This window comes from Phalacrocorax aristotelis, chromosome 10 (assembly GCF_949628215.1).
Source record: "Phalacrocorax aristotelis chromosome 10, bGulAri2.1, whole genome shotgun sequence".
Taxonomy (NCBI): Eukaryota; Metazoa; Chordata; class Aves; order Suliformes; family Phalacrocoracidae; genus Phalacrocorax; species Phalacrocorax aristotelis.
In genome coordinates, this window is record NC_134285.1 from 3,896,891 (window position 1) to 3,915,380 (window position 18,490).

At 40.5% G+C, this 18,490-nt stretch overlaps 1 protein-coding gene across 2 annotated transcripts in view; it reads right to left on the reverse strand.

The window, feature by feature from the left end:
- Window positions 1–928: 928 nt before the first annotated feature.
- Window positions 929–18,490, reverse strand: part of USP22 (ubiquitin specific peptidase 22) — a 111,809-nt gene continuing 94,247 nt past the window's right edge. For both annotated transcript variants that reach the window (XM_075104790.1, XM_075104789.1), the window contains 7 exons: window positions 14,466–14,571; window positions 12,602–12,760; window positions 10,264–10,390; window positions 7,345–7,436; window positions 5,801–5,863; window positions 3,730–3,879; window positions 929–1,840 (listed from right to left, as the gene is read on the reverse strand). In XM_075104790.1, the coding sequence (XP_074960891.1) occupies window positions 1,798–1,840; window positions 3,730–3,879; window positions 5,801–5,863; window positions 7,345–7,436; window positions 10,264–10,390; window positions 12,602–12,760; window positions 14,466–14,571 (740 nt within the window). In that variant the 3' untranslated portion in view covers window positions 929–1,797. The remainder of the gene's footprint in view (window positions 1,841–3,729; window positions 3,880–5,800; window positions 5,864–7,344; window positions 7,437–10,263; window positions 10,391–12,601; window positions 12,761–14,465; window positions 14,572–18,490) is intronic.

Here is an 18,490-nt window from a genome sequence, read left to right on the forward strand (position 1 = left end):
TCCTTTTGTCCAGCTGCTCTTGTAAGATGTTCATTTGAAAAACAAACAAGCCCCCTTCCCTTATTTTCTTCCTATTACTTCTGATAATGAGATCGCTTTCCACCTCTGCCTCAGGCAAGTTAGACACCTGTAACTCACTTCTAGAGCACAGAATCTAAAAGGTTAGAGCCACCCATGGTTTTAATCACACTGGTGAAGTCGAGGAATGGCGGGCTGGATACATATGCTGAGCTTAATGACCTTTTTGGTGTGGCTCTTACACCAGTTTATACAGTGCCTGACTCTCACATACAACTCCCTACAGGCTCCACAGGGAAGGGAGAACAAAGCTATTCTTGCTCGTTTAAGCTCTATGTTCTGAATGGTTTCTCTCGGAGGCTGCAATTCAATCCGCAGCCCAGCCTCCTGAGAGCACGATACGGCACACCGGCAGCTCCTGCCGCTGTCTCGATGAGCCAACGAGCTGCTTTTAAAAGGCAGCGGCGGAGGGGGAGGAAAAGGAGCAAACCTGCGCCTGTGGCAAAGCAAGAGTGCCCAATGCTGCAAGCTAAGGACACCGATACGGAGACTGCAATTCTGCGAGGAGGAGAAGAGTACGTGAGGAGTTAATGCATGTGGGAGGATACAAGGAACCAATACCAGCCCAGCACATACCAGGAAAATGTGTTGTTTACTTAAAAACGGAGTGCACTGCAGAAGTGCTCAATAGCAGCAGATCTATCGCTCAATGCTGCCCCCAGCAGCAACCGTTTCTAACAGATGGTACATTTTTCAATCCTGAAGTTCTTTCAAGTGTCATAGATATGCCTTTGGAAGGCAGCAGGGGGGGACGGGACACACCAAACCAAAAACAGCAACAACAAACCAAGCAATTTTGAGAAATTCAAACTTATTCACAAGATTTAAAAAAAAAGAACCAAGACCACTCTTACAGTATAAACACGCCAATTCATTCATTTTTACTGATGGTTGCATTTATGAATTTCATTCTCGTGAAAAAGGGATTAAAAGGAAAAAAATTAAGAAAATAGCTATTTATAGAAAACAAAACAAAAAAGGGCTCAAACAGAAAATAATCTGTGCTGATGCTTTTGATGAGCAGTCCGATGGCGTTAAACATTACCTGTGCAAGCAGGCATGCTTGAAAACCTGTCTTAGTGCTGAAGCGTCAGTTCCACAATCCAGGATTTCTTTTATGTTTGTTGGAAAAAAAAGAGCCTAATAGTTTCATACTGTATTTATTTAATAACTAAAATTCACAAATAAAAAGATACTTGCAAAGTCCTTTAGTTCTGTCATCCCCTCCTCCTCCACTCTACTGCTTTCAGACCCATATGCATAAAAAATGGGCTTGGATTTTTTAATTTTTAACTGTTATATGATTGGTCGTTGGAGCTGAAGCACCAAATGGAGAAGATACTTTATGGAGATGAGGGTATAACCCCTTGCCTTCCCACACACATCTTGGAGGAACACAGGAGATGTACCAGTGCCCGGACTCCTCTGCTCCCATTTCCCCCACCCAGAGCATTCCTTTCATTTTATATTTCCTCTGTTAAGTGACTGACTGTAGCCTCTTTTTTTGCCCCCTTTCTGTCCTTGCGGGACTGCATACACGGTGGACATTGTTCATTTCTTACTCCGCCAGGCTTTGATTCAGTGTCAAGTAGGTCCTGTTACAGCTCAGTGCTAGTTGTTTTTTTAATGGGTCTTTTCATTTCAGGTAGGTTTGTGTGTCGATTCAGAAGGCTTGCTTATTTTCTTCCTTGTTTATATCTGACAAGTTGCTGGATAAGGCTATTCATACTCCAGGAACTGTTTGTGATAGAACAGCAAATATCTGCAAGAAAGCAGAGGTAGAGTTTCAGCTTTCTGCTATGCGTCACAGCAGATTAGTACTTCCATTGATGCGATGACAAAAAATGAGGACTAATTTTGTTTTTCTTTTTTTTCCAATTTGAAGCGATTCCAGGGACGTGCCAGTTCCCTACAGTAACCATGGATGAGAAGGGAAGCCAGCTGAAATAATTTTACCGGCAACTGAGGAAACCGGAGAGTTGTACATCAAACAGTCAAACCCTTTTGTTGTATGATCTATTTAGAACCTGAAAGCTCCGGAAGATTGGACCGTGTTGGTGCCCAGACAGGCAGCTGTCTTTGACAGTGATTTAGCACTAGTGATTTAACACTATCATGACACAAAATACAACTGAGGCGCTTTAAGATCCAACTGTTGCTTTAGAGTCACGTTACCAAAGCATCAGACGCTTGGGATCATTGCAAACCGTCTGCCATTTACTGTTACAGAAGCAAAGCAAAGAACCAGGCATGTGGGTGAAAACTTCTGTGTCCCAATCAAATCCCACTCAAATATCTAATGTCTCAATCTGTACTCAAACCTGGTGTTTTAATAGGATGAAATTCTTCCTGCCCGTAATTACTTTATGCGTACCGCTACGTAACGGAGCCCAGCCCTCAAGAAGCTACGCGTCAGGGAAGCGGACTCATCTCTTCATACTCTTTACATGCCACACGCTGACAGGGTCCCTGCATGACTCCCTTAAAATGCTTCAAAGCACTTTTGAGACTTCCCAGTTATCATCATTCCATCTCACGCCCTATGGAGCTTCTCTTATACAACGCAGATCTGCTTAGTATCAGCCTTTATCCAAAGGAGGGAAAAATGGATCTGAGCTCAAACCAGCCTTTAACGAGATGGATGGGCAGCAGTTGCGTCACATACCCTCCCCCTCCTTGCCTCTGGCAGGCCCTTCCACTGACATACCCCGTCGGAGGACCAGAGCTAGCCACTTGCTATTGAAGAAAACCTAACTAATTTTTCTGCTGACCTCAAAGCAGAAGCTACTTTGTCAAATCATTTAACACTTAAATTCAGATTTATTTTTTTAACCTCCTGGTTGAGGTTCAAAAAAATGAAAAAAGGGAAAAATCCGCCAAAAAAATTACAAACGGAACATCTGTGCCTGCAACAGTCAATGGAAGCGTCAGGAATAATTAAACCAAAACCAATACAGGCTTATCTTTCCGGTACCAAGTCCATTGTTGAAAATGCAAAATGAAGACTTCACATTTTAAGTTACCTTATTCTTGAAACATACACGAGTCCCCAATGCCTCCCTCAAATGTGGCACACCAAGATGCTTCCCTTGCAGACTACTGCTCTGCACTCCCAGTACTCGTCTAATGCAAATATCTGAAACCATAATGTCAATTTGAAATCAGTTTAAAGCCATGAGCTAAGAAACAGCTCATGTTCTATACCTGCCTCCCTATAGCCTTGCCCCTCTGGTTCACAGCATTTTCTTAATGGCTTTTCTTCAAATCTTTTACACTCATAGTAATGCAAAGGTTCTTCAGACAAGGACTGGATTGGGTCACGGAGGTAAGTACTGCTCCTACACTGGACGATCATACCGCTTGGGTTTTCAGAGTCCCTTCCCATTAGCAAGCAAGAGTTTGGGCATGAGCACCAGTTACAGACACTGCAGAGTCAGCTGATGTCCCTCGTCCTTCCCCTCTTCTTCCTTCAACAAATCCAGGGTTATAAAGCAACATTCTGAAGCACTGATACATACACAGAGAGAGACATTACATATTCAAAGAGAGAAATGAAGTCTTCTCTACGACAAAAGGGTCTTTTAAATGAAAGTAAGGGAAACCCAAAGGTCAAAGTTTCCCTTCCTTTCCCCTTTCTGCTTCACAACTTACCCTTCACTGTCTAGCACATCCTTAATGCTAGCCTTGGTGATAATGGCATCATCACACTTGAACCACTGGTCCTTGTGCTGCCGGATGAAGCTGGTATAGTGCCCGCTCTCCAAGGTTCCCTGGTGATTAACTACTGCAAACAAGGAATACCTGGTACAGAAAAGAGTTAATGAATAAGTGGATCAAAAAGGGAAAAACACAGATATTTTGACAGGCAGAAGCTTGTGTTCATAAGCACGTACAGAAACAATAAAGGATCTGATCCATCAATAAAACACCAGCTCTTAACATTAACTGGGAAGAGGGCATCCTTGCCCAGGGACAAGAACCACATCTTTCTTCTTCTGCCTTGCTATTACTGCAACACTCCAGTCTGATGACAGCTGTCAGCCTTACCAATACTGGCCTCCAAGTATTTTTCTTCTAAAACATATCAATAGTGATGCATTCCTGAAGAGGACCACTGATTATCTAAGTCTGACCTATCTGCCTGAGTTAATTACCCTAATGAACCAGAAAAATGCACCTGAGGTATGGGGACGGGGAAGGAGGTAATCTTAAATATAGCTAATCTAATATTTCTGGTGATAAATTGCTGTACTGATTGTCCTTAATCTGGAAAGTCTGTACCTATTTTGAAACACTGAATATATTCAGCCTCAACTTCCAGCTTTCAGATGCTGCTGTGCGTTTGAAATGCACAAACTAGCAGGCACATCTCTGTTCCAAAGAGAGATATTGATGCTGGTCAAGTTGCTCTTAACTTTTTCCTTTTCTCAAAAAGGAGAAGACTGACATCCTTGGCTTGTTTGTTCTAAGGTAAGATTCTGTTTCCAGCCTTACATATACTTGTGGCTCTTTTTGAATGTTCTCAACCCTAGCTCTTTCTTAAAATACTATCCTCAAACTGGGATACAAACACAGCTGCGCAACGGTAAGAGAATCTCTCTAATCTCACTTGATATTGTTCTACTGATGTTCAAAGCTCAGAGCTCTTTCGACACAGTGGTGCCGTGGCAAGGCACCTGCTCAGCTGACTGTCTACAGAGCTGCTGATTTATGAAGTCACCCTCTTCCTAGTGGAGTCCTTTAATCCAACTGGGATGGACACCACTCTCCAGTCCTAGATGAAGGATTCTAAGACTGCCCCAGATGTTTACCGGCATCCAGCTTACTAAGCAGCCCAGAAGCCTCTGCTCCCTCATTTCCTAATCCTCTTCACTGTTAACAACTTCTCTAACTTAAGTCATGTGCAAACCTCAAAAGTGTTCAGTTGTGTTTTCTTTCAGATCTCTGCTAACACTGTTGACCACCAAGCATCTAATGAATCGATCGCTACAGGACCACACATAACACCCGCCTGGTATCTGCTTGTACGACAACTGCACTAAGACCCAGTTAGTTTTTAAATCTACCTACTGCATGATTCCAGTTTCTCCACGAAACTTTTAGTGCCAAATGAAGTGCCTTGAAGAAATTAAATACACAACATCAGCACGCAAATGTAGCAACCAAACACGTAACCTTATTTAAAAAAAAAATAAATATAAGGTTTGTGTGACCACCTCTATTCCCATAAAGCTATGGATAGTGTTTCGGTTACACTCCCTTTACATTCCTGAGCAAGTCCTGTATCACCCCCCGGCATTTATTCTGACTGGAATCAATACCTGACCAAGACATCCCAGAATTACTGGAGTCACCTACATGGGACTTGAGTGTCAGTGTTCTATAAAGTTTCTTTTGGTCCTCTGGAACTCCCTTCGCTATTGCAATAGAAATAGGATTATTTAAAGGAAACACCCATCCCTTTTAATACTGTAATCATAGCTTTTAATTTTGCTCATGGACCGACTGCTGGGGTTATCGCCTTCAGATCTCAAGCTCAGCTGCCGCAAAGCCACGGAAGGGGAGGCAACTGTAGTGAAAGAAGCTTTGTTTTGCAACAGTTCAAAGTTACTGTGCTGTCAAATGCGGTAATGCACTCGCACTGCAGCAGATACAGCAGGCTGTATCTCCTTCTAGAAGCCAACTACCTTTCACAATAGGAGTCATGGAATGTACCACTTACTTATTATCATTGTTTAGACTATCCGTCGGCTGCTGGTATTGCCCGTTCATTCTGCTCTCTTTACTGCAACACACACACACACAAAAATCCAGTCACTTAAAGCAGTGGCTTCCCAAACCGAGGAAATAGGTGGAATTACATGACCGAGGAATTACATGACACAGCCTGTTTGCCGAATCCAGGTCCTTATTCAAAAGCACAATGCTGCTTAGCAGCGGAGAAGGGCTGCTGATTAGGATGCTAAAGGTGCTTTATTTGTTCTCACAGCAATGCTACATAAGAAAACATCATTTCCCCTCCTGGTCAAGGCTTCAGAGCTGCAAATACAGATCTGTTTATGTCAGATGTCCTATCCAGAAAGCTTAAAAACAGGTTAAGAAAATATTTGTATTTTAAACCTGGAAAAATATCTAATTACATCAATCCTTTATCATGTGATGGGTCAATCATCCTGGCTCTGGCTTGTACATTTATTTTGCGTTTTGACAGCAGCAATAGGATTATGCTGTTGATTTCATAGCCGATAAAATTCAGATTACTGAGTTATGCCTGCTGATTATCCCATCTATATTCCATTATGCTTGATACCTTTCATCAGCAGGGCCTGTTCTATCCAGGGACAGCTCACCACAGAGGAACAGGGAAGTCTCTAAATCTCCAAAATATACTGGAGTAAGCCATATATTCTTAACATAACAGTTTTTAACAAAAGCATCTACTTTTCAAGGGGGCAGCAAAGCTTGAAATCACTGGTAAAATTTTAGCATCCAATAGAGGCCCTGTGCTGAGAAATGTCATGTTTTGGGGTTTTCTGCATTGCTTCAGATATAAATTCAACACGAATATCCTCTTATTTGAATGGAATACCTGACAAATACTTGTCAACTGAGCTGATTAAATACCTTTCATAAAGGTATCTTTATCCAGATGCCATGTCTTTCACAAACCTGGGAGGTGGCAGAAGTCTTACTGTTTCTGTTTAAATACCAATTAGAAATACCTATTTTAATCTGGACCATGTGCTTTTTTCTTGCAGCATTCTCTAACAGAAGTTGAAGGTACAAAACAGGAAAAAAAAACCCAAACAAACCCAGATTTGCATGTGTGCAGGAATAAAGAGGAAGGATTTTTACAACTTCAGAAATACTAGGTTAGGCATTAGGTTGTCTAGTCTGCCTAATGACACAAGATGACTGGTGGGTGGGCACTCAGGTGGTGGGACCAAAGCAGAGATCTGAAGGCACAGATGGATCTGAGTCTATAAATTTAACATGCAACCAGAAACATAACACACAATAATAAATAAGAATAATAATAAAATGTTTAAATATAAAGCCTTTTCTGGCACACAAAACTCAATAGTTTATCTAAAAATTAGTTTAGAAAAGATGCACATTTCAAGGAGAAACTTACAGCAGAAGTATCATTATACATACTGTTCTATAACCTTGATTCAAGGAGGTTTCCATGTTTCATGAGGCATATGTATGAACTGGTAAACAGTTCTGTCCAGGTCTTTGGGGGATTTTGAACTTGGTACACACCTGGAAGCCATGAATGGTGTCATGTCCAGCTCCAGCGGAAATGAGACATACGTAGTGATCTTTCGCCTCAGTTTGGCTGAGTGTTCAAACCGCTGGAGACAAAGTTGAAGAAATTTTTTTTCTTTAGAGAAAAGCTAAGTTTTCTGTCTTTTATAAAATGTCCTAAGCTTAGGAACAATAACATGAAAGCGTATTAGCAGTCAGCATCCAGAGACATCCCCAGATCTCTTCTACCAACTCTCTGGGCTGGGAACCCCTGTGTAAATGCTAACACATTTTTACGAGGAAAATAAACCACAATTTGTGTGGGAAAAATACAGTATTAATTAGATTGTTTACCTTAATATCTATACATACAAACTTATTCCCAACTGACATTAAGAAAAAGATATATTAAACGGAGAGAGCAGACACAGCCTTTACCCAAACCAGTGCTCATTTGTACTACGCACTATTCAAATGTATGGGCTGCTGCCCACACTAGCACACAAAACCAGGGACAATGAGAGTTTGCCATCAGATTCACACACTTAATCCACCCATCCAATCACCTCAAGTGACAGGAGTCAAGCCTACACAGGAATACCAATTCAAATTAAAGCAAAAATGGAATATGATAATAAAAAAGCCTTGTCCCTTTGCCAAAAGGAGCCTGCAATACCCACTATCCTCTCCTCATCTTCTCGATTGAACATTAAATGGAAACAGGAACAAATACCAGAAAGAGATGAATGAGTTTCTATTTAAAGGCAGCTTCTCTCCCCATTTCTCAGAAATTCTGCTCTATTTACACTTCAAGTTAATTATTTTCCAATTGTGGTGCCATAACAATTCCCTAGCAACAGATCCAGACGTGAAAAGCTGAGACTTTTGTAATTTTTATCTTTTGTGTTTCTTTTTTTTTTGCTTTAACACATGAAATGAAATTTGCATTTTGCATGGTCTGGACAACACAATCACTTCGGAAAAGTAATTTATTTAAAAAAAAAAATCTTCCATCATTCTGGATCACACAAATACTGAAGCGAGTGTAGGAAAGGTTCTGAGCACATTCACATTGCCTTGCCCAAAGAGCAGAATCACCTAGGTATGTCTTGCTGACTAGTCTGCAATAATAAAATAAAGATAAAATAAAAACAGGAGCCCAACATCCCCAAAACTCTCCCCAAAAGCCAAGCAGCCAGCCGAGTGCTCCTGAAACCTCGAGTCAGTCATCCAAGAATGCTCTTCAGGAAGACCACAGACAGCCAAAGGACAACAAAGGAACTGTGCTACTATCTATTCCAGTTAGGCTAATATCTTTGGCGTATAACGTTGCATATCATCTTGGTTAATACTCAAGATGCGACTGAAGAACTGCTGGTATATGGGGGTGAACACCTGAAGGCAAGACCGTCCTGAAGTCTGAAAAGGCTTGTAAATTACAGAAGAGGGAATTCTTTCCACGTGTAACACCTTTTTTCTAGTAAAGAGTGGAATCAATCTTTTCTCACAAATACCGACTTTCCTATGGCATTCTGTTCTCATATCAAGACCTCTCCATTTCATTAGCAAGCTTCTGTACAAGCCAGATTTTGAAAATACATTTGAAATCGCTGCTACACTGGATACAGAGCTGCCATGTAATTTAACAATTCCAAACCACAATCATTTCTCGAATACAGTCCGTGAGACCATGACACTATAGTTACACAGATTATTAGATTTTCCAGTATGAACGTACTGACCTAGCCTAGAGGGCTACTGGAAAATAAACCAGAAAAGCTGCCTGCATGCTACAGCGAAGTTCAGCATGCACTTTGCCATGACAGCTACAAGATAAAGGTCGACTTCCAACACTGTTAAAATTACCAAGGTGTTTTACCAAAGTTCAAAGCCTAGAAACTATGTAAGAATTGAGGAACTGAACGAGGTCTCTAAAGTAAAATGCTGGACCATGTGTTCTTTCAATTTACCATTCCCCAACTGGAAAGAGATGTGATACAAGCCTTCATTTGTACAGAGCATATAGGCTGTCATTTTAAAATCTGTTTCCAGTCACCACAGTGGTAGGTAAAACGGTGCTTTTCTTTATGTAGCTTATGTGACTTTAGTATCATGATCAGATAAACAGTTTCTTGAAACACTGGTCATAGTAAGAGCTGAGGCCAGCGATCATCAGTTGCAGCCTAGCAATGAGAGGACTTTGTCATTCTGTCCCAGGAGACACTCCAGACTTTAGAGGTCTGCATCTGAACAGCTTAAGCAGACCAAAGAGGCAGTTAAATTCCTGTGGTGGCTGCTTCTCCAAAGGCCAGTGGCATCACTTTTGAAGGACCCTTTGCCTCTTGACACTGAATGACCTTGATCTTCTGTGATAGCTGCCTACTTCGCACCACATACATACTCAAATTAAGTTATAAATTCTACAGGACTAAACTATCTGAGGGCACCAACTACGACATTATCTCCCATCGTTGCATCTGACAATCTGGATTGGAAAGTTGAAAACTACACCACAGTTGGGAAGATACAGGAAGCCTTCTCCATTGCAACAGATAACATTTTCATGTTTTTCCTTCAACACCGAGTTCCTCTGTGGCATTCTTCTAGTAGAAGCATAGGGTAAAAATTTTACCATGCAGGACGAGTGTTACTGGAGATTGGTTTCTACGCTGGTTTGGGTATTGTACTAGCCTTCCATTTTGCTTCTAGATTCTGATCGGTTAAGTTCACCACAGACATACTGTAAAGCTACATTTATAGATAATGTAATACTATCTTAATAGAAAATCTAGCTGGGCATGCAAGCTGTTCTTTATAGTCATTTGTATCACAAAAGATTAGTCAGTGAAAGCCAGAAGATACGTCCAGGAATTTAGCCCATCCTCTCAGAGAGGAATACACATCCTCTGCTCTGTCTGCCCCCTGTGAACTTACTTTGAGATGAAAACAGGCCACAATGGGTAACTTCTTCATAGTGAGTTGTTTGGTAGATTCCTGGTAGCTATGGCAACCACTACATTTGATTTTGGCACTGCTTCCTAGATGTTCTGGCCTTGTAAACCTAAAAAAATATTAAAAAGCAAAGGGACACAAAATGATTAGACGATTTTCCACACATGTTGGAAACACTTATCTTTACTTGTGGGTCACCAGCACCACAAGAGACAGAGTTCATAGCTTTTAAGTGCCATTTTGAAAAAAAAGAACACCTATAATAATGTAAAGTGCTCCGGTTCAGATATCCAAATCTGACATTTATCACTGCTCTACTTTGGAGCATTGCACTGAAGTGCATCAGTGTCTGAGAAAGGAGCTAAACGTTAGTTCACCTCCTACAACAGGACAGCTGATTTTCATACAGAAAGCGAAGATCTTTTGTTTTCAAAACCAAAAACATTAACATGGAAGTTCCGAAGCGCGATGACACGACTTCTGTGCTCAGCTGCATGCTAGTCTGCAGGACACTCTTCTAGCATGTAGCCCTCCAGAGCTAGGATCAAAGCTCTGAAATGGAACAGGCTGTAAACACAAAGTTCTTTTCCAAAATACAGATATCTTCCAAGAAAACCCAAGTGTTGACAACTAGAAAAATCTCTTTCAAAATTTGCAGACAGAACTGCTCAAGGGAGCTATAGGAAGAGACCATTACAGAATAGGAAACTGCTTAGAGAAAATATACTGCCTCTATGTTCTCACAACACACTAAAGCAAAGTATCTCACACTTCAGAAACTGTCAGCACAGAAAAGGCTAGGAGGATGGACTGCTAAGTCTTTTCCTCCAAGTTTAGACTTCCACAGGGCAGATAAATCATCTCCCCAGAGGCTGCTTTACAATCAGGATTTGAGATTAAATATTTGGAAATGTAATTGAATATTTTACATTAATGCACACACTAAGCATGCGAGGGCAACGTGGTATCAGCTCATCACTAACCCTACCCTGCCTCATTCTGTTTATGGACAATGTAACCTCCAGCATTAAGTGATCATCGCAGCCTCCTGTTCTCCCCTCTTGTTTGATTAACAAGATTTCCTTTACCTAGTCTGTGTTCTCTGTTCTTGGTTTTGGTTTTTTTTTTATTTTTTATTCTTTTCTCAAGTATGTAAAAAGGCTTATAAATTTGTTGCTATGGTTGTTAGGGGTGCCTGCACCTATCTGTTTTTGTCGTATTCTTGCTCAACCCTTCCTTCTTCAAGCCAACTTCAAGTTGCACGGCCACGCTGGTTGACATGAAGTTTCACGCCTTCCTTGGCTGAATCTAATATTCAACCTTCTTGCTAATTTTTGGGTGAAAACCTAGACCTATCCTCTTTATCGTTTAGCGTTCAACTTCTTCCTAAAATCCACACTCTTTGAGGATATCTTTCAATCTGGGTGCTTTTCCTTCCCTATCATCATCTCTCTCTGATCCCCACATTGAAGAAAATCAACAAAATTCGTCCGGTTTTGCCTCTAGATGCATTCCTCTACCACCAGTTTCTCATTTGTATTCATTCCCTTGTTTTCTTAAAATTACTGATCTTAAAAAAAAGTATCAAGAAGGTTAGCAATCAGATGTCAGAGGCTATAAATTTTTATTTCAGGAGGATTAACTTAGCCCTGGGCGACAGGTAACCTCTTCCTCAGACAAGTATCTTTGATGAGTATCTGCATTTGCTACAAGAGAATGACTTTTGGATCTGCTAAAAGATCTGAGTTAATTGTATATGAAGCAATGACATTTTCTCCAGTGACGTGTTTCCAAGATGCTTAAGTTTCCTGCTCAGAGTTATAATTTCTTTTTGAAAGCCCCATTCCTTTAATTCTTAATGCCATCCCCACAACTCAGCTGGCAGTAGCTGACCCTCAGCTCTGCTTAGAGCAAAATCAGATTCATACTTGGTGTTATAACTTAAACAAATATTAAACGCATTGTGAACTCTTTTTGTGTGCTTGCTTAGCTGACACAGCCAAGAACATGGAGACAGACACTAGTGGTTTCGATCATTAAGAACTACACTGCCTGGCAGCAGCCAATGTAAAATTTATTTTCTTTTTGTATCATATGGCAACTGGTTTTGATTGCTTATTGTTAGGCCTACTGCTGCTCTCAGCCTGCTTTGCCTCTCACTTTCTCTTATGCAAAAAACCTAAAATACGTACAAAAATGCTGTTTGGGGATAATGTCATGACAGAGCATCGCTTACTCCCATTCCTCAGTGCCACCTGGAGAACAGAATGAAGCCAAATTCTTTTTACCCCACCAAAACTGTATTTGTCTCATATCATACCTTCGCAAGCAGTCTGTGAGAGTGGTGGTGCCTGATACATGGCTTTCCCCATTTACGACGCTGCCATCACTCCCCGGACTCAGCGGCCAGAACGGGGTGGAGGAGCCTGGCAAATCCAAACTGATGTCCCAAAATGGGTCTATCGTTGTGGAAACGCCACTATGAAAAAGAAAGCAGTTTAATATATGTTTAAAGGAAGTAAAACTAACAGCCTCTCTCACTTTAGGGTGCACACCAGATACCTACTTTTAAGAACTGTGGGATCTACATCACCCCTAGAGGGCACTCAAAGATGACAGAAAATATAGTTGCTCCACAGTGTTTTCCCACAACTGATTGCTTTTCTGAATATTTAAAAGCCGTATGTTTTAGAAAATGTATGCTATGTACTAAATGCAAAATATATGCATTTAATACATCCTCCCACTCACTGGAGCCCTGTGACTCACACAAGGCTCGCAGGGTTACTCAGAGATAGAGGTGCTGGTCATACTACTGACCAGTACAAACCAGCCAACATCTATGACGACAGCTACGAGGAGCCCAACTCGTTTAGAAGCACGGTTCTCTGGTCAAGACATGGAAGATGGTGCTTAGGGCTACTTCGATAGAGCGCGTGCCAAGAACTTCTGCTATACAGCAGTGCACTGAATTAAGCTTTGCAGTTCATATTAGCATCTCCCACAGCATCTGGAATTTGAGAGGCCAAAGAATAACTGCATCAAGAAGTAGTGTATGTTCTCGATCAGATTTCTCCACAAGACAAGCCAATAGCTAGACTATGGGAAAAGCTTCTCAAAATTTTAACTTCTTGCACTGACTCAAGTTTTTTCTTCCAGCATTTACATTTTCAAGAGAATTCCAGAACTTTGGGGTCTAAGCTCCTAGCTTGGAAGAATTTTCTGTCCGTACTCATTACTTCTTTTTTTTTTTTTTTTTTTTAGTTCTCTCTTCTTCTAAAACCAGCATCTTTCACTCTGTGATCTCACTAAACCTACAATATTCTGCCTTTTCTCCAGCTTCATTTGTGCAAAAGTTGTCAATTTGTGGAAGCAAACTTCTTTTGTTAAAGTTTCGTCAATGCTAATATGGCATCATAACACAGCAAGCTTTTTATTATCATATAATGATTCTGTGGCTCTATGAGGCAAAGAACAAAATCTCACACGTTTTCCTTACAGTAAATCTTCTGCAAATCTCTCCAGGAAACTGAGAATAAAAGCAGATTCAAACAAGCACAGCACAACAGTCCGTCTGCAGGACAGCGTGTGTAACTATGAAGAATGCAAGACAGAACAAAAAACAAGAACTCTGACTTCTGCGCTGTGGCAACACCAAAAATCATGAAAGAGAAGTCAACTTGCTCCGGTACACAGAGGAGAACAAATAATACATTTTTCCTTGCCCTTATAAAACATTCACTTGCTGGTGCCTGAGATAACATTAGTATCAGCCTCTTTGAAACCTCTCCTGATGATACACGAGGCTCCTAACTGAAGGAAAATATGGTTGCATAGCAGAATTTTCTTCAAATATAGTGGTAATTACATATTTTCAAAACCAGAGAGCTCTTGGAAGTCTTTTCCTCATGAACTTGGAAAAGAACAAACTTTTACAGACTAGTAAAAAGCTTATGTCCATACGCCTGTGGTACTTTCCAGGCAGCTCTTCTGGTATGTCGCCATATATGACAGTTAACTAGTAATTGACTGCATTTAGGTGATGCTGTATTTAAAGAGTTTTTGTCTTGCTGGAGTTTTGGTGGTATTTTATTGGTATTCAAAAAGACAAGACTCAGTACACTGTTGCACTGGAGGGTGCACAGCTTCCCATCAGACTGCAGAATCAGAAAATAATTACTTACTGGCAGACTTGACAGGTGACATCAGACTGCAGTCCGCCTGTGAAGATTTGGTCTATGATGCAGTTACAGTGGTTGGGGTTGTTGGCCTTCTTCCCATTATCATCACCTGGAGGAATGCAAACACAAACTCAGAAGTCAAAAATCCTCCTAGTGAATGGTGGTTTGACCTGGATTGTGTCTCCAGCAACTCTTTGTAACAAATTTATAAGCATAGTGCAAGTTCATGTGGGAAATATAGAACCCTGAAAATGTCATGCATTAAAGAAAAACAAGGAAACGACAGGAGAATGCATAGCAAAATACAGAATATAATCAGAAGGTGACTGAATGCCATTAAATCCTGCAGAGGTGAAGCTTTCAGCCAACCCCTTTTTCAGGGTGTAGCCCTATCTCCCTTTACAGAGATTTGATTTGCACTGGCTGGTGTAAAGATCAGTTTCTAAGATGAAGGAGTTACCAAGGTGGTTCATGAAAAAGACTATTTAAACTTCACTTAGAGGGCCACCGTGCAACATTTGTATCCAAATAAACGGCCAGCTCTTTACCACAGAAGCACCAGTTTCTACTCAGGCAGAGTATTCAATAGCACGTTACTTTCCTAAAAGAACACAGAGAAGCGTCAGCAGACGCTACTTTTTAATTCCAATCCTGGTCAACTTCTGAGAGTAGATTTGTTAAGACCCATTACCCTCCAAGCCTGCTGCCTGCACCCTGTCCTTTCAACATCAACATGTAGCTTCTGTGAGAAAATGAAAGACGTCCTTATCTGAAGTGGGAGGGTAAGTGCTGTGTCTTCCTCCAGCTTCTTCAGAGACATGGCAATCCTCTAAGTTCCCAAGGGGCACAATGAATGCATACCCACCTTTTAGGCATTATAAGCTGTCATTGCAGGTCTCAGGAACACGGCAATTCATTTTTATGATTTGAGTGCTGAGATTAGGCCCATTCAGCTTTCTTAGACTAACCAGAGCATTGAATAACCAAAAATTTCTTGGCACAGTTCTCAGCATTAAAGCATACTCCTTCTATTCCCCATAGGTGAACTAGGAGTGATACACCATTTCTTCGATTTCCAACTGTACTGCTTATTTCCTTGGGTAGGACAGTGCAACTGGTTTTGCTCTGTAAACAGAGATGCCTATACAAACTACTTCACAGCACCAGCTGTGACATCTTTCGATGTCTTCCAATCTCCTACAACAGAAACTGCTAAGACAGCACCGAGTTTTGCCAGGTTTCCCAATACCCTTAACCTACTAGGAAGTATTTCAGTTTCACAAATTAAATAGTAAGATGTCGACTCCTCAAATCAGAGCTATTACTCAAAAATAATTAAATTTCTAGTCAAGCATGTCAAAAACACACCTAAAGAAACTAAAAGCATGGGGCAAAATTCCATCACTTTTCTTATGTCTAAGCTGCTCTAGCTGGAGTCTTTTTGCAGCAGAAAGGAATGAGTGTTTTTTAATGAAGCTTTAGAAGTTTCTTGGAAAATACCGTGTAAACTGACAAAGGTTCACCTAATATTGCATGTGGAAAAGCAGACATAGGTGATACCTACTAAGCTGCAACGGGTCACTTCAGTTAGTTAGATCTTAAAGGCCTCAGAAAAGCTCTCAGCTGCCTGCTTTAGAAAGTTCTGTCTGAATTGTCAAGAAAAGCATATTGTTTCCTTAAAATGGCTCTTGAACGAAATGCTCTAAAAATAGATTTCAAATGTACAAGGTTCAAGCTGGGGGCTATCAGATCCAGGCTCAGGCATTTCTTGATGGGAATTTCAGCTAAATCTTACTGAGCTTAAGATCTTTTTAAGGTCTCAGTTATGCTAACCTAATGAACAGAGCATACAGTATCGAGACTGTACAAGACATTCTTCACCTTTATAACAAGATCACTTATAAACTTTAAAGACATGTGGATTTTCAAAAAAAGAATTTAATGGGTTTTATCCTTGTTTTTAAAGCTCCACTTTTTCTTTTTAAAAGAAACACATGCAACTGCCACATCCCTGTAATCTCAACATATGAAACATTATCTCCCTCTGTTTTGTTTTGAGGGGGCAGAAGCAGAGAAACAGCGTCTAGTGATTTTCACTGGACCACAGGTAACATCCCCTGTTGGACACCTTTAATAGACAGCCATTTCCGCCTGCGGGAGAGAACAGATACTCCCTTTTCAATTATACAAGTCAATTAGGATCAGCGACAAGAGGGTCTCAAAAGAATATCCTGTGAGCTTGTTCCCAGCAAAACAGAAGGGCATTACCCACTCAACATTATTTCCCATGACATTTGTTTGGAGAGGGGGGAAAAAAAGGAAGAAAAAAAAAAAAGTAAGATTTCCACCTACTCACACTTGTCAATATGTAACAGATGCTGAGAGGAGGTATATTATGCAGCTGAGAAGTAGAAGCTGCTAGATTGTTGTGCTCAAGTTAAGGTTCCCTTCAACATTTCTGTCTTACAAAGGAGGTTTTGGTTCCATACATTTTTGTTTTTAAAGCGGGTCAAAATTCCTACTAGGGAAATCAGCAGCTTCTTGTAAGAGATAGGTCAGCACAAGACTAAAATGAAATCTTGAAGATACATCAATGTATGCACTAATGTAGTTACGAGAATGGCAGAAAACGGAGTTTAAAGGTTTGGATTCAAATGAAATGCAACCCCTTTTAAACCAACCAACCAGAAATTACTACTCTGTGCCATAACTGAGCATATTGACTTGTGTTCAAATATATACGCATTTAATGTACTACTAAAGGTAAACCATATGTAACAACTGCAAGAACAGCTATAGATTACTTTTTAACATAATTTTGGTTTTGAAATGAAGAAGTTTTGCCTCCAACTTCCATTATGTATTTTAAATGAGAAAAAGGAATGTAAAAATTGCCAGATTTTAAAAGGGCATTTATCAAAACAAGACGTTAACGTTAAAGTAATGCTTTACTTTGGCCCCAGAGTTCAAACATGTGCTTGTTATTCTTTATGACAAAGCAGTATACACAAATTTTTATGGATCATAGCAGATGACATGTTTTGCAAGCATATGCTTTATCAGTTCCTAAGAATATCATGCAGAATTCACAGAGCAGGGTAGTGTTTTACTCCCAAATCTCAGCACAGCATTCTTTTTCTGTCATGATACCTAGCCCCAGGCTTCAAATTTGCTTTGTGGCAGTCCTTGTTAAAGATGAATGCAAAATGCTTCATGAAAACCAGCTAAATGAGGAATAATCAGCCTGAAAGTACTACCCCTTTTTTGTTAGGCAACTGAATAACATTGGCTAAATAGGGTTTGGGATAAAAATATAGGATTACTTCAATTTTCTTATCTTGCTTTTTGAACCTTTATGTACAAATGCCCATCTCTGCCACTCTCTGCTGCTTGATTGTCGTTGTTCTTGCAATAAATAAAAAACCCAAACCACAGGTAGCGACTTCACTAGGCTGAAAACTTTTGAATTGCAGTCTTGGTCCACACAAGAAAAGAACGACTCCGGTCTAAGTTTCTCCAAGTGTTAATATGTCTGAGGCAAAGTCAGTGAACGGCAAAGAGTTTGGATGATTGGAACCTCACTGTTGTGGGAGTTTGCAGAATTAGAACCCTGGATTTCTTCCAGGGCACTGATAATTAAGACGTGTATCTGACACGGCTAACCTAATGCTTTACACACTAGGCAGAAAGATCATTTATTTACATTCCTCTAACAAATGAAGAGCCCTGGGACTCCTGAAGGATCCCACGTGAAAAGTGGGGTATACTTTGTACTTCTTCACAGAAGAGTCTAAGAAAACATGCAAGAAGCAACAGATCAAAGTCTGATAATTTTCAGCATCTTCCATAAGCCAGACATATTCAGAGACTGAAAATCAAAGTTGTCGTGCATTTTAAAGATCAAAGTCAATACTTGCCAACGTCCAGGCAAATGGTTAGACTTTAGCACAAAGAAGGTGGCCATTACCTACACAGCAATGCTGTTTATAGCATTAGCGTGGTGAAGCAGCTAATATCTGTTGTACGGT